Raw genomic sequence first — 16,716 nt, 5'->3', positions numbered from 1 at the left:
CAGGACTCAGAGCTGGTTTACAGATTGGGAATGCAGTTAGAAGTCAGGCAGACAAACACATAGTTAGGTCTGCTGGGGATTTGGCAAATGCTCTAGCCTCTCAGAAGGCTCCTTTGCTTGCCTGAGAAATGAAGGTAACAACATGTACATCATAGCATTGCTGCAAAGATGAGGCGAGCAGATACGTGTGGCAGGTCTGAGCACCATGTCTGGGAGGTGGAAGGGGCACAGTAAATGATAGTTCTCTTCCTTTAAAATGATGATTAAATGAAGATGCTTGTTTTCTTAAAAGATGAATGAAACTATCTGGCTTGAACACTTGGTTCTGTACTGCCACCACAATCAATACAGCTCTTTACAGCATACAAAACACTTTCACATACATCTCATTTGCTCCTCATGTCACCTTTGGAGGAAGGCTGGGAACACATTTTCATGCCAGTTTTTAGATAGGGAAACTTGGACTTAGAGAGATTACATTTTGATAAGTCATGTAGGGGGTAAATGTCAAAGCCAGAAGTAGAATTCAGATGTTTAAACTTCTGTTACTCTGCCAAGCATGGGGTCTCATGCCTATAATCCCAGCACTTTGGGAAGGTGAGGTGGGTGGATTGCTTGAGGCCAGAAGTTCAAGACCAGCCTGGCCAACAAGGTGAAACCCTGTCTCTACTAAAAATACAAAAACTAGCCTGTGTGGTGTTACACCCTCCTAGCTTCCTGGGAGGCTGAGGCACGAGAATCACTTAAACCCAGGAGATAGAGGTTGCAGTGAGCTGAGATCACACCACTGCACTCCAGCCTGGGCAACACTGCAAGACCCTGTCCCCAAAAAGAATAAATAAAATAGAAGTCTGTTACTGACACTAGCCTCACTAATAGTGTCTAACACTTGTACCGTAGTCCCCACCTTATCTGCGGTTTTGCTTTCCAAGATTTCAGTGACCTATATTCACTCATGGTCCAAAAATATTAAAAGGAAAATTCCAGAAACAATTCACAGTTTTAGATTGCACACCATTCTGAGTAGCATGATGAAATCTCACACCTTCCCACTCCATCCTGCCTGGAATGTGAATCATCCCTTTGTCCAGTATATTCATGGTGTATACGCTACCCACCCATTAGTTACCTTAGCCATCTCAGCTACTAGATCAAAAACACATAGATATGTGTTTTTGATCTAGTAACTGATCTATGTTTTTTTGATCTAGTAACATGGTTCGGTGCTATTCATGGTTTCCAGCTTCCACTGGGGGCCTTGGAATATATCTGCCATGGATGAGGGAAGACTACTGTCTAACACTTTATAGAAGTGTTTTACATCTGTGATTTCATTACTCTCACAGCACCTTATGACCTAAACAATATAAGATCTCTTCTTACAGTTAAGGAAACTGAAGTCAAAGTAGTTGGATGATTTTCCTGAGAACACACAGCTGGGAAATAATTAGTACCAGCACTCAAATCCATGATTCTTTGAAGAAAGCGCTCTCTTGCTGGTGTCACTGGCCATCTTTGTAAATGTCATAGCTGCTGCCCAAGTCAACAAGGCCGTAGCCTGCAATGGCCAACCTCTCTTCCTATGACCCATTTCTAAACTATTCCTGGGCTAGGCTATACCAGCTAACTAAATATAAAGTTTGTTTGCTTTGAGCTAAAATCACATTAACTCAGGCAGTATAGGAACATGGTTATCTTGTGCTGATCAAATAAATGTTCAGATTGGCAGATCTACATCTTTGATTTTTTTTTAATGGGGAAACCAATTAGTTTAATAAATGCCTTTTGGTATGTAGACTCTTTCAAATGATTGGGCAATCATGATAAGGAAGTATTCTTAGGGCAGAACAGCTGGAAACATTAATAGGAAAAGAACATAAGTTATTTGTTCTCATGTTCTCTGTGGGCACAGTAAGTATTTTCTTTCTTCTTGTACTTTCAATTCTTTGTAGAGTAAAATAGGGTCCAAGGACAAGGGAATACTGAAGCAATTTTGGTTCCCAAGTACAGATATACAGATAAGAAAAAATTGGATAAATCTCTAGGTTCGAACATTCTTAACCTTTTTGCTTGACCCTAGCTCTTAGTTGAGAATCAGTGCTTCAATGTTAAATTCTTAGGGAAAAGTAGAAACTACCTGGGTATGTGTGTTGCTAACCTTTCCATATAGACTACATTTGGTTGACCCATGGCTCAGGGTGGGTCAGAGGGGCTGATGTTGTCTCTGTCCATGTCCTTTATTCCCCCTGAAGGATCTGGAGTCTTCTCAGGGACTGCTGGCTGGGCATGGTCTCCCAGGAACACCTTTCATAAGCCCTTGGCTCATAGTGCTGTCTTTGATCTGTATAGGCTCCAGTGGAACAGTCCCACCCTGGGCTGTTGAGTACAAAAGAGAGAAAATGTTTTGTTCTTTGGAGGAAAAGTCAAATCCTCATTTCAGGTAGAAACCAAAAACAAAAAAACCAGAAACCCCTAAGATTATGCATGAAGCATTCTTGTTGGGTAGGACATTCTGTACCTTCACAGGCCCCAGTTTTGGGCTGGCCAGAGCAGCATTCCCAGGCTGTAGAGCTGAGGGTCCAGACAGCCTGTTCCTCTAAGACCCAACATTGTTGCAAATAAGGTCATCTGTTTCTCTTGGTGTTTGCCAAAGCTTTTGGCTTGAAATCATTTCCATTCACAGAATAATGATTTATTAGAAGCTGAGGAAAATGTTGAAGAGAAGGCAAGCCCTTTGATGTGTTGTTTTGTGCTGCCTGGGTCAAATTTTTGAACAAATATCAATGGACTAAACTGTGGTTGATCTTGTCTTTAAAGACAAACAAACAAAAAGAAAACTGGTGCTGGCAAACGTGGGGAGAGGGCAGGGGATGATGAAGAGGACAAGAGACGAGGAAGCAGGTGCTTTCCGTTGGAGGGAGGGGCATGTAATGGGCTGTGCGTGGGGGTGCCCGTAGCTATTGTTGTTTCAGAACAACCAGGAGGTGAAAGAATCCCCCTGTGATTGAGTAGATTAGGATTTATGGGGCTGACTGGGCTGTATGCCTGGGTTTGGGGTTAGCAGGTGGCCTGTAGCACTTCCCCCTGCATCCAAAATGGTAGCAAAGCTAGGATTTAATGTGGGCCTGCTATGGAGGCCCCCTCTGAGAGAGTAAGATGCTCCCTGCCCCAATCTATGGTCAGTGGGACATGGCTCCCTGGTTCTGAGACAGCTAGCCATTTGGAGAAGGCCCCAGTGGCTGGAGACTGGTAACAGAGAGGTCTTACCCCAGAAAGAATAGGGGAGCCTAGCCCAGTGTCAAGGGTAGGCTTACCCATGGTGTGCAGAGGAGTGCTAAATTCAGTCAGTCCCTCTCCAGCCATAGCATCAGCTCAGCCTCCAGAGTTCTGCCCCTTCCCTGAGGAGACAAGCCCGACAACCGAGTGCCCTTTGGGAGCCCTTGCAGGGTGACGCAATGGGCTTGGGTAGAGCAGGGCTTTCCGGATTTAAATGTCCAGATTCATGCAGGAGAGAGTGGGCTGTGAGGGGTTCTCATAGGGCAATCACATCATGTATTATCTAAACCAGGAGACTTCTGGGAGTGAAGAGGGCACTGTTAGCAATCAGATAGGGGGTAAAAAGCAGTAAATCAGAACTACTCCCCCACACACCTCCAGCAAACTAGGCTGTGTGGTCATGCCAGTCATCAGGCTATAGTTAAGGCTTATTTGAAGTTAATAAAATATTGTTTACTAGTATCTGTGATGGTGACCAAATTGCAGGCTTAATTTGCCACCAAATCCCTGAGCAGCTCATTTGAGTCCTCAGAGTCCGTGTGAGGTGAACCAGGTGGCCTTCTTGTAGGAGAGAGGCTCCCTGGTTGCAGAGAGACCCCTGGTGGGCTCCATAAGGCAGCACACTGAGGGGATCAGCAGGCCTGGCTGTGGCCTTGGGCAATCCATTAAACTGCTCCGAGCCCAAGGCCACGTTGCAATGGAGATCATCCTGGCCCTGCCTGTGTCACTGGGATTCTTTTTGCTTTGATGTTTCATGACGATCTTTGGGGACGTGATTCCTGCCCCTTCTGACGGAAGCCTTGGCTCCCTAAATGGGGTGAGGTTCCCTCCACTGTGCCTGAACAAACCTCTATGACAGCGTTTGTCACAGTGCAGGGTAATTTACTACCACGTCTGCCTGTAGGCTGACCGCTGTTTGCGGACAGGGACGTATCTGCAGCGCCAGCTCAAAGCCAGCCCTGTGCCCTCCGTGGTCTTAGTGGGACTGAAGCCCTTGCCGGCCCCCTGAGCTCACTCTGCTTTCTTGGCCATTGCAGGTGGATGGTCAAACTGGAGAGAACGACATGAACAAACGGAGGCGGAAGGGCTTCAATAACCTCGACGAGGTTTGTGTACACAGTGTGGGTTTAAACAGAGGCTGATTTCCTGACAACCAGTGGCCACGGGTGGCCTCACTGTGGCAGCAGCCTGGCCCTGTTCCTTCCCTCTGTCATGAACCACTGGGTTCCAGGCTTGGTGTGATGGAAAAACAGTTGGGGTTTTGGATCTTGCTTCACTACTTATTAGCTATGTAAGCTTGAGAAACAACCTCCCAGGATGTGGTTCATGTCTGTAACATGCAATGACACACTTGAAACGCATGAAACTTTGCAGGACTTTTAAAGATGAATAAGGTGAACATGGTATCTGACACGTGTTAATCAATATACAGTCACTACTAATAGGAAATAGTAAGAAGCGTCAGCACTCCCACTTTCTCCCAATCATCCTTTGTATTCCTTTGCGTTTCCTTTGCTTTTAGTCTTTAAGGCAAATGTCCTGGTGCCCACAAGTGCCACCTTCTGGTGAAAGAAGATTACAGGTTACTTTGTCAAAGGAGAGCTTGAATCTCTCCCCTGCTTCTGAAAAACTGATCAAGCAGAAAAAGAGTATCAGTTCCTGCTTCTCTGGGCAGCTTTTAAAAGACACCTGAGATATATACTTCATTCAAACAAAGCCATTCTAACTCCACAGGCATGCATATCGTCAGCAAAGTGTAGGATGCCAACTTTGGCTAGCCTGCTGGCTGACCCCGAAATGACTGCGAGGCATGCAGGACGATCTGCATAATACATTGATTCCTGATTTATAGGAGGTAGAAGGGACTTTTTCTATTGCATATGATTGAAGAGTTTTATTGCTGTATATTTGCATGATATGGTTGCTCGTGTCTGACTTGCTGTATCTCACAACAGTGAGCATTATAATAAGTGGAGCCATGAGGTTCACCTTGGGGAAAGCAGCAGCCAGCCATTCCACTCATTATCCGGGATGGTCAAAGGGAAGTGCTGATGAAGAAAAACCAGTTCAGTTCACATCTTAAAATGTGAAGAAACCCATTCTACCCAATGAGTTCAAAACACGCTGGCCTGAACATTTTCCTAGAGCTCTTGAAGGTGCTTCCTTCAAGCACTGTTGCCTCCCCACCTCTTGGCTGTGGTGTAAGCAAGAAGCCAGCAAATAGAGGCACAGAGAGGAAGCAGAGGCTGCACAAGGCTAGAGACAGGTTCCGTTCCCAGGTTACGGGTGTTGGCTCTCCACCTTCAGGGCCTGGGATTTGCTCCTGCCTGTTCCCAAGAAGCTGCCCTTGGGGACACTTTGTCTCAGGCAGAACTCTTTTCCTGCCTTTCACCCATGGCTTGTTTAAGGGATGTGAGTGTTGTTTCTGTTATTGGCAACACAGGAGCTAGAGTGGGAAGAAATCTGGTTTGTGTCTACACTTTCTGAGATGCCCTGGACAGTATCCTGGGGCAACTGTTTTGTTTAAAGTCAGTTTTAACAAAGCAGTATTCTTTCTAAATTCTTGCTACTCAAAATGTGATCTAAGATCCAGCAGCAGCAGCTGGGTACTTGTGAGACGTACAGGTTTTCAGGGCCCACCCCAGACCTAAAGAAATCAAATCTGCTTTTGAGGATTGATTTCCAGATAACTCATGGGCCCATTCATGTCTGAAAATGCTGGCCTCTATGGCCCACTGTCCTGGCTAACTTTGGTGTTGAACAAATAGTGACTGCCCGAGTAAACACACGCTGTTCTCACTCCAGCCCGTGCTGTTGTGCAGTTACACTGCATTTTGAAGGAGCGTGCGCCTCTTTGGTGTGTGTTTGTCCAAAACACTCAGAGTGTCTCTACATACTAGGTTTCCCATGGGGCTGCCATACCTAGGGATCTTTTTTAAAAAATTAACTACAGCTTGCCTCTTCCCATGTATTTCTTCTAAATGAACACATCTTTGTTGTCGTGAGAATGTCTTTTCCTGTGAGGGACACTCCTGGTGTCCGTGGGAAAACCGACTGCCCACTTGCTGTGGCAGCACCATTTATACTTCCAAGGCCTATGGGAGGAGATCCTGCAGTAAGGGGGAACAGAGCCTCTTAAGTAAACACTGGTCATCTTCAATTGTTTACCGTTAGCAGATGAGCTAGAGAAATCTTATATGGAACTCTGTTTTATAAACTAGCGTAACCAAATGATCAAGGTCTACATCACCACTTATAAGTCATGTTGATATCATGCACCCCGCTGTACTGGCATGAGAAGAGCATTTCACCTCAGCTGTGTCCTTTCCCAAAGTCTAATCATGAGAGAACATCAGACCAACCCAGACTGAGGGGCTATATGAAACAGCAGCTCAGTACCCTTCACAGAGTGTCAGTCTGTTACAGAAGCTGTTATGGTTTGTAAGAAACCAAGGAGACCGGATGATGAAATGCAGCGTGGGATCCTGGATTGAATCCTGGGACAGAGAAAGGATATGAGTGGAAAAACTGATGCAATCCAAATAAAGGCTATAATTTAGTTAATAGTATTGTGCCAGTGTTAATTTCTCAATTTTGATGACAGGAGCAATTATTCCGGATTTAACACTGCTGGCAGCTGGGTGAAGGGTATGCAGGGACAATCTGTGCTATCTTTGCAACTTTTGTGTAAATCTAAAACTGTTTCTAAATTAAAAGCTTTCTTTAAAAAGATAGCAAAAATAGAACAGGGCTGGCTAAAGCTAGGGGTGGGGTACAGAGGAGAGAGGAGAAAGATCCCGGAGCCCAGGCCTTGCCTGAGTTACCCGCTACTGACTCCCTCATTGCTCCCCCACCCCCACTCTTCTCCTCTTCTCAGCCAGATGATGTATTTTTGAAAACCACTTTGTTCAACACTTCATGATTATATTTGGTTTTTGCAGTAATCATGTGAAGTAGATTACTGTTCTCATTTTATACATGAAATAATGTCAGAGAAGTAAAGTAAATCCCCAGTGTCACAGGGCTAAGAAATGAAAGTCAGGATTCAGACCCCAGCTGTCTGGCTCCCAAGCCTAGCTGTGCCCATCCTTTGGAAAGATGTATCCCTCCTGTGAGCGTTGCCTCTGTGGGGCTCTGCCTCCCTTCCTCAGGACCATGGAGGGAGCCCTTCTGCAGGAAACTAGTCCCACGTCCTGAGTCCCCAAGTCTGCTTTCTGATGTCCGGTAACCATCAGTGTCCTGTTTCAACCTTTGCAGCCTTCGAACTTTTCCAGCCGTAGCTTGGGCTCCAATCAAGAGTGTGGGAGCAGTAAAGAAGGTGGAAATCAGAACAAAGTCAAATCCATGGCGAATCAGCTGCTGGCCAAGTTTGAGGAGAGCACTCGGAACCCCTCACTCATGAAGCAGGTGAGTCATGTCAAATACTCACTGGACCTGACTTCCTGGTGACTTTTTGGCAGGAATGATCTGGCTACTGCTAGACTTCAGATATGCCAGCCAGGCCTGGTCCCAAGGAGACCTGAGCTCCTTCTAGATCAGGACTCAACAGACTTTTCTATAAGAGGCCAGATAGCAGTTTTTTAGTGCTTTGGAAGCCATACTGTCTCTGTTACAACCCTGCCATTGTAGTATGAAAGCAGGGGCAGACATACCCAAACAAATGAGCCCGTCTGTGTTCCAATAAAACTTTATTTACAAAAAACAGGAGCAGGCCAGATGTGACCCGTGGGCCTAGTTTGCTCATGCTTGTTCTGCATTAAAGAAATCTGTTCCCTAATTTGGTTTTGCTTTCCAACCATGACTTGGTTTGCAGCCAGTTTTGAGATGATACAGTTTGAGGGAGCTTTGAGAGGCCAGCTGTCTGGGAAAGTACAAAGTCCACACTGAGAAGATCCATCCAAACCAGAGGAACTGAGTCTGAGCTCACAGTATTGAAGGCCAGCCTCACACGTGTTTCCTGGCACTCTCCTCTCTCCCTGCACTGGGGCAGCCTGGCGGGCTGTTGTGTCTGACGGGGGTTAGTCTGAGGCTGGAGGAGGCTGAATGCTGTGTCAGGTTGCAGGTTTCCTCCTGATTCCGGCTCTGAGGCGTGTGCCTCGTGGTTCAGTTTGCTCCCCTGAACTTCTTTTAGGATGCTCTTGTCACATTACAGAAGCTTGGGAAAAGAAGTTGGTTTTTCTATGGTGAACACCTGTCACATGACAGAATGAGGCTCCTTTTGGGAAGACAGACTCTTAGTTAATAGCTTTAGAGGCAACCGGAGATGTCTCCTTAGTCTCGATGTGGACTGTGTGTCTCCTGGGCAAACTGACCTTCTCCAGGAAGCGAAGGGATTTTATTATAAGGGGACCATTTCCTTGAGACCTGTAATTCTCCACAAATTTTCTGGATGCCTGTTCTGGAGGCTTTGCCCCTCACAGTCCCCAAGTGTTGATGAGGGCTCAATTCCATCAAAAGCACCAGAGCATCCCTGTCCTTGAGTGGGCAGGAAGCTTTTCCATTTCCAGGAGGATTCCTGAGCCAGCCACCCTGCTCTGGCATGGGCTCTGGCAGTGCCTGCTTAAGGCCCTGTGTCTGAGCCAAAAGCAAAGCCACCCTGGGATTCACACTTTGTCCACGAGAAGGGGACTCCAGGACTCACTGTTCACATGGTCAGGGAGCCAGGGCTCCAGTTTCCCAGCTGGGCCTGGCTTGCAGGAGCTCAGCCCAGTGCTGTCTCTGCACTTGCAAACTTCGTCTCCTGCTCCTCTCTCTCCTCCCTCTGAGCCTCTCAATCTGACTCACCTTTTCCTTCATGTCTCCTGTGGCTGCTTTTTTGGACTCGCCTTTCTCCTCCCAGGAACGCCGTGTCTCAGGGATAGGTAAGCCCGTCCTGTGCTCTTCCTCTGGCCCTCCTGTTCACTCTTGCTGCCCCAAGCCGGAGGAGGCCACACCCAGCCCGTCACCTGCACTGAAAAGGCAGGTAGGGCTCCTTTCAGTGGATGCTGTTTGGTAAAGGCCAGAGGGGACTTTGATCCAGAGGGGTGGGGTCAGTGGCTCTTCCCACACCCCAGGTATGGCTGATCATAGATTCTCTGGACACACCTTGAGGTCACCACCCTTATAGGTAAGAATAACCAAGTATGCAGCATCACAAAATACATTTCATGGATCTCTTAGCCAGTCAGAAGTATCAGTTGACCAAATACCATGGTCTCGGTGGTGCTGCTAGGGAAAAATAAACTGTACCACAGGGTATTTTGTGTGATGCCCCATGACACTAAGCATTATCTGCAGACCATTCAAATAGGCTGATTTCCAAATCAATGAAAAAGTGATGTGAAATGGGCCCAGGTGGCCACTTGGCTGGATGCATTGAAGGGGTAAGGCTGGGATGTGGCGAGGCCTTCCCGGTACCAGAGTAGACCTGCATAGTGGGCAGGAAGGCAGCTGGCAGTCACGGAGTGTGGCTTATGCCAGGTCGTGCTCCTGGGTTTGGAATCTAGCAGAATCGCTACTATTGGCCATAAGCCGCAAAGGTTTCTGGTTAGCATTAGGATTTGTGTGTTGCTTCCAGGTGGTGGAGGTTGAATAAGGTCAGTGTGGATACAATGCAGAAATTTTATGTCTGTGTGCCTCACCTGGGGAGCTTTTTAAACACTGCCATTGACTCACGCCCAGTCGAGAACAATGCAATCAGAATCTCTGGGGGTTGGGCCCAGACTTGGGTCTTTTTTTCTTAAGTACCCATAATGCCAGTATGCAGCTAGGATTGAGAACCGGCATTGCACAGGTTTTGATTCAGGGGGTCTGGGGTGAGGCTTCAGACCATGTATTGTGAAATGAGGATGCCAGGCAATTTTGATGCAGGTAGAGAATCAATTCCTGGGGCTAGTTTGGAATCCTACATAGGGTTGCACCTGATGCGCCCTTTGTCTCTGGTCTTCATAGGGGATTCCTCATGGTGGGGGTGTATGAAAGGGCCGCAGTAGGGAAGGAAGCTTAATTTTCCCTCTTTCCCAGTTCCCCTCGGTGGTTGTGACGGGGCACGTGCTCAGAGAGCTCAAGCAAGTGTCTGCTGGCAGCGAGTGCCTGAGCAGGCCCTGGAGAGCCAGAGCCAAGTCTGACCTACAGCTGGGGGGGACAGAAAATTTCGCTACCCTGCCTCCTACCCGCCCGAGGGCACAGGCTCTTTCCGGGGTGCTGTGGCGGCTGCAGCAAGTGGAGGAAAAGATTCTCCAGGTGAAAGACTCACTTTTTGCCCTGTCTCTGTCCGTGTCTGGGCGACTTCTTTTCTTCCCCTCCCTCCTCCTGCCCACGTGGGTTCCTCCTCCCTCTGCCCGCCCCCCGTCTCCCGTCCTGCTGTGTGTGGTGAGCAGGTGAGGCCCCGGCTGCCTCCCTCACCCACTTCTTGGAAGCAACTGTCTCAGTCTCTGTCACTATCTCTCTTTTCTTTCTCACCTTCACTGCAGAAGAGGGCTCAGAACTTGGCCAACAGGGAATTTCACACAAAGAACATTAAGGAGAAGGCGGCCCACCTTGCCTCCATGTTTGGACACGGGGATTTCCCGCAGGTAAACATGGGGCTTTCAGAGCCCCCAGGAACCCAGATGTTAGACATCCAGCCAGGTGACCTTGAATCGGGCTCTGAGCTCAATTTTCTCCTTTCTCCTGCTTTTATAGCATGAGGAGCTATTTATTTTTTAAGCCACTAAATAATTCAAGCTGGCATCTAAAAAAGACCCAAATGTGCAGATTCAAAATAAGGCAAAACTAAGGCAGGAAAGTAAACTGAGGTCAAGAAAGACATTTCTAAACAGAAGCACAAGCTGGTAGGCCCTAGATATTTTCCACGCAGGCTCTGAGTTTCCTCAGGGTCACCATAAACAGGAAACAATCATAAGTTGCAGAATCACAGTGCCTTTACCCAGTTGCCTGTGATGTTTTGGGGTGTAAGAGAGAAATCTCCCTGTGGCCCTGATTAGGAAGATACTGAATGATGAGGCCAAGCACATGCCGTAACCGGGGCTCTGCTTCCCCGTGGGGTAAAGTCAAGCCAACAAGAATGGCTTTGCCTTAGAATTAGGAAGTACAGCCTCCTCAAGCCAGGTACTTCTTTGGAAATTCGCTGAAAAGAAGAGCATGTGCTGGAGAGGAGATGAAAGAGTGGATGAGATCCTGCAGGTGGGTGTATGTGTAAAATCCTCCCTCCCTCGCAGCATGTCTGGTCCTAGAACTTGGCTCTCCACTGTTTTCACTTCGTCTCCTCCAGACCTGCATCTTCTGCTACTTGGTGGAGTCACTGACGTGGGAAGGATGCTTTACACCTACTTGATTTTTAGGATTCCACGTGGCTGCTAGGAGGCTAGCACAGTTGTCTGCTGCAGCCACAGAGGCCCCTGCTGTGGCCACCTGCCCTGAAGCAGCCCAGGGCTCTCCTCTCCTAAGCTCGCAGCTGCTACTTCGTACCAAGCTCCAGGGTGAGGGCTTTGGTAATTGGCATTGGTGTCCGAGGCGGTTGTAGGCAGGAATGGATTGAATCTGTGTGAGCTATTTTGGTGTGACAAGGGAGCTGGAATAGTTGCAGCAGAATGCAGTGTAACCAGAAGCCAGATAATCCTGCCTGGTTCCAAAGCCAGGGGTTTCTGTGTTGTCCTGAGACATGGGTCTCCTTTCTTTGCCCCATTGTGTGCACGGCATGGGACTGCATGATCGAGGTGTCTATCACCGTGTGTGACTCCTGGGATAATCCTCGTTTCTTCTACTTCTGTTCTATGCAGAATAAACTCTCTAAAGGCCTGTCTCATACTCATCCTCCGTCTCCTCCCTCTTGCCTTCCGTCTCCTGATCCAGCTGCTTCTTCTCCATCAACTGCTGACTCTACTTCTCCTGCCAGAAAGGTAGTTGTTCTGAACAATTTGCTTTCCTCACCCCCTGCATGTTCCCAGATGTTTTCATGCACCACTTGACCTGCACAGACAAACATCTCAAGCCTGGCTTGGCTAGAATACAAATTTGCAAGATATTTTACAACAGTGCTGGATTCGATTTTGCTTTTGCATTAGAGTACACACCATGGCAGAACAGGTAGCATACAAAAGCTTGCCAAACAGGGCTCATTCATTCAGCAGGCATTAATCAGGACCCACCATATGCCACCCTCCATGCCAGATGCTGAGAAAACAGAGAGGGCAGTGCAGTTCCCTTACTATGGTTGAGATGAGAAACTGCACATTAGCGTAGAAATAAGTAACATTTTCACAATATAAAATAGTGGATGTATTTGCCTGTTCTGTCCTAATAACATGGCGATTTCACATGGTAAACTTAATGTAATACTATTCATTAATTCTGTAAGAGGTATAAATGGCAAGATTGTAGAAATGGAGAGGGGAGAAGACTGGGAGGTGATACAGAAGGTAATACGGGAACCGAGTGAGTGTTGAAGGTTCTATGGGGGGATTTTGCTAGAGAGGAGTTTAGGGCAAGGGCGTTTTGGAGAGGGGCTAGCCTGTCCGAAGGCAGGAAGGTGGGGCTTGCATGACATGGAAAGATGGAGTGTCTGGTGTGACTTGAACTTGTAGGTAAAAGTATTTATGGGGGCAGGGAGAGTGGAAGTGAGCCCACTCTGTGTAAAGGAATTTCATTTTATCCTCTGGATTATAGGAAGTCACTGCAGGATCTGCTTTGCGTTCTAGCAGGACGACTCAGTAGTGGAGATTGACATGGAGGATGAGAAGAGTGGGGAGCTAACTTTGGTTAAGCAGTTAATGAAATGCACTCACAAACAATGATTAAGATTGGGTTTGGGGGTGCTCTTTGTGTTTTTCCCTTGTCCTGTTACCTCCTGTGCTGAGAACAATGCCAGGCTGGGGTGGGAGAGGTCTGTCTTCTAGGAATCCTGGCCTCTGGAATGAGTGAGGCTGGAAATGGGTGTGAAGCCTACTCATGAGCTGTTGCTCATGGGGTAGGTTTGGAGTCTCCCCAACTCCACCCCGCAACTGTGCTTCTCTGTATACAGCCAGCGTGTCTGGCTCCCACCGAGGCTCAGTCATGCTGAATGTCCCACTGCCAGAAGGAGTGCTGGTCTGTTTCTGTGCCGTTAGACCGATGTACAACCCAGCTCTGTGCTATTACATTAGTGAAAAATTAGAAGCTGCCTCTTGGTGTGTAATGGGGGATCCCACCCCTGTTGGCCTCTACCTCTGTGAGGAGAACAGTGTAGGTAGAGTCACCAAGAAAGAAGCAAGGAGTCTTACTGGCCCCACCCCAGCTGAGGCCCCCTGTGTGAATGAGAAGCACCCCAGAAAGGGCAGTACCAGGTAACACAGAGAAACACAAACACGATCTTCAGTGCCACTGAAAATAGCCATGTCAGCCCATCAAGATACCCAGACACCTGCTCCAGGTCAGCCAAGGTCAGCTGTTTGACCTTAAGTCTCCTGACCTATCTGGGCCTCTGTCTTTCTCCTCAATAAGAGCAGTTCTGGGCTCTCGTTACAGTGAGCTATATGGGTGGAGATAGGCATTTTTGTCATCACCATCAGCAAGGTTGTAGGGTAGGCTTTTTGCCCAGCTAGGAAAAGGGGCCTTCCCCAGGGTATACTCCCTACTATGTGAAAAGGTCATGGCACCCTTGGCAGGATGGTGGAAGGGGAGAGAGCACCTGGGCACAGACCAGGCAGTGGCTTGTGCTCAGAGTTGGTCAGCCAGGACCAAACCCTGCTTCTCTCTGGCCCAGCCCCCTTCAGCTGCCTGGGCCCTTCAGGGTAGAGTCAGGCAAGGCCTTCTCCTGTCCCTACCTTTCTCCCATCCTCAGGAAAGTCTGGCATCGTCACTGTTGGGGTCAGCACCAGGGCAAGAAAAGCCCCTACACCTCTCAAGTTCCCTGACTTGGTTTCCACTGGGCATGAGTTCCCTCTAAGAGAGGGCAGGGGGCAGCCTGCTGGGAACATGCGGAGCTGCTGGGTAAGACAGAGATGCGTTCAGCCACTAAGCCTGTCGGCATCACATCATCATCACCCCCACTGAGGCCCTGCCTGCCGCTGTCTCTGGCTCTTCAGGCGGCCCTCCCCTGAGGACTCAGCTCCCTCTCACCCATTAGTTAATTTTGCTCCTCTAGAAGGGAGGCCACTGCTGATCTGGCCCGTGGTGTGGCTGCTGGCCATTTGCCATGCTCGTAAGTTCTTGCAAGAACAAGAAGGCACTGAGCTTTTGCACAGCTGGGTGGGCGGGGATGGAGGCTCTTCACTGTGCTGGGAGCTACCCTTCAGTCCTCCTGGGTCAGAAGAGCACTGAGGATTACAAAAGCAGCTATCTCTACCAGTGTCACTCAGAAAGCTAATATGTAAACATTCATTCATTCATTCAACAAATTTTATTTTTGAGACAGGGTCTCTCTCTGTCACCCAGGCCGAAGTGCAGTGGCATGATCATAGCTCACTGCAACCTTAAACTTCTGGGCTCAAGTGCTCCTCCCACCTCAGCCCTCCACCCCTGAGTAGCTGTGACTACAGACATGAACCTCCACCCTCAATAAACAACAAATAGTTATTGAATGACAATCCAGTGTTAGGCACTTCAGGCTCTCAGGATACACATCGATGCGTAAGAGTTAAATCCCTGCCTTAATGAAGCTTACACCCTAGTAGCCTACAGCAATCAACATAATATAGCAGTAAATCACGTAATGTGTTAGAGGGCAAGACAGTATTTCCTATGAAAAACATACTGCTGGTGGTGGGGAACCGGATTGCTGGGGAAGGAAGGGTGACAATGTTAAATGGAGTGGTTGGGTGGGAGCCAGTGAGCTTTTCCTGTGATTGCGAGAACTGAGCAGGAGCAGAGCCACAGGTAAGAGGGCAAAGGCTCCGGGAGGAGACTGGAGCCCAGCGTTCCAACTCCCAGGCCGATGCTCTCCTGTGTGCTGCAGAGGCTGCGCATGCATGGAGGCATTGTCAGAGGGATCAGCCCAGAGGCTGCGTCTGTGTAAAGCCCCACACTCAGGGACAGGGAGGGCTTTGCGACGGCCAACCCCAGATCTACTGTCCCCACCTCTACAGCTTTGTTCCTTGCTTCTCCCCAGTTGTGGTAGAACAATTGCTCCATTTTTGTCCTTTTAAAAAATTCTATCTCCCAAGCCAGCGTTGGCCATTAGATGATGATGTAATTTGGCTCTTTTGACAGCTTCCAACGTCTTAATTACAGGCTGATGTTTATTTCACAGTACGGCTGGGAATGATGGAGGAGCTCTTAGAATGAACACTTGGGCAAGTCACTTAGCCTCTCTGTGCCTCAGTTTCTCTAAGTACCTACACTCACAGGTCTGTGCAGGTTGCACTGTGATTCTGTTGCAGGTAGTTATGGATGGAGTGGCGAGTTGCTAGTTTAAAGCAGTCTTAGAAAGGCTGTCACCAGCCTCACTCCTTACCTTGACGTCCCTCCCTCCCCAAACTCTGCCCCATCATTAATTCAGCACTGGGCTTTCCACATGCAGAATTTGGCAGAATCACAGCCTTCTGTGAGGAGAGAACTGGCTGCTCCTTAAAGTAGGTGATGACTTGGTGATAAACAGATTTATTTTATCCCGGTGCAGCTCATCAAGTTTCTCTCCTAGAGCTTGGGGCCTTAATGCTTCTTCCAAACGGATTTGGGGCTGTTTGTATCGCCCAATTGACCCAAGTTCGCCTGAATTCAGGAAAGCCAGAGGAAGAAAAATGCACTTAGAAACTGATGCTTACTCCTTGGCAACTTCCTGGCAGGCAGCTTGTCTCTGCTCCTGCCCTAGGGTCTTCCATGCCAGTTCTGAGGATCCAGGAATAATCATCTCCTCGTGGGAACAGACTTAGCCAAACTTATTATAAGCAGCACTTGTTACTCACAGGAATGCACACTTGAGTTGCTGACTCCAAGACAGGGAGCCAGGGCTCTGCCTTCAGACTCCACTTGCCGGCCCTCTCAGATTGATATTCTGCTTTAAAATTCAGAGTGGTGCAAGTTTCTTGGCCTGAATGGTCACAGGGAGTCTTGAGGGCTAGGCTCAGATCCTTGGCAGAATCTGTCTTTCCAGGCTGTGGACTGTGGGGTCTATGCCCAGACTCAGGTCAAACCAGCCCTCTTCTGTGATCTCGGCTACCTATCAGCCATCAGTTAGTTTCAGTCTTCCAGAAGGGAGGCCACTTTGCAGATCTGGCCCATGGCATGGCTATTGGCTGCTGGCTGCTGGCTGTTTGCCGTGCTGGTGAGCTCTTGCAAGAACAAGAGGGCACTGAGCGTTTGCGCAGCTGGGCAAGGGGGGCCCTTCACTGGGCTGGGAATTGCCCCTCCATCCTCCAGGGTAAGAAGAACACTGGGCATTGCAAAAGGAGCTTTCTCTACCCTTGGGGGTGTTTGTTTTAAAACTGGATTTGCAGGGTTTACTCTAGAGATTTGCATATTAGAGGGAAAGAGGGAAATGCTGGG

General features: G+C 48.3%; 1 protein-coding gene across 15 annotated transcripts in view; it reads left to right on the top strand.

The window, feature by feature from the left end:
- Nucleotides 1-16,716, top strand: part of MICAL2 (microtubule associated monooxygenase, calponin and LIM domain containing 2) — a 250,253-nt gene that overhangs the window by 121,198 nt on the left and 112,339 nt on the right. For 13 of the 15 annotated variants that reach the window (XM_064365173.1, XM_021675159.2, XM_021675157.2 and 10 more), the window contains 6 exons: nt 4,314-4,382; nt 7,534-7,683; nt 9,116-9,238; nt 10,279-10,497; nt 10,728-10,829; nt 12,036-12,155. In XM_064365173.1, coding sequence (XP_064221243.1) covers nt 4,314-4,382; nt 7,534-7,683; nt 9,116-9,238; nt 10,279-10,497; nt 10,728-10,829; nt 12,036-12,155 — 783 coding nt within the window. The remainder of the gene's footprint in view (nt 1-4,313; nt 4,383-7,533; nt 7,684-9,115; nt 9,239-10,278; nt 10,498-10,727; nt 10,830-12,035; nt 12,156-16,716) is intronic. The other 2 variants (XM_064365172.1, XM_012456652.3) reach the window with 2 other exon arrangements.

Source organism: Aotus nancymaae, unplaced genomic scaffold, assembly GCF_030222135.1.
Source record: "Aotus nancymaae isolate 86718 unplaced genomic scaffold, 86718_ANA_hifiasm-v0.15.2.pri h1tg000059l, whole genome shotgun sequence".
Lineage (NCBI taxonomy): Eukaryota > Metazoa > Chordata > Mammalia > Primates > Aotidae > Aotus > Aotus nancymaae.
Note: the sequence above shows the minus strand (reverse complement) of the source record. Positions and strands in the feature narration are given on the sequence as shown.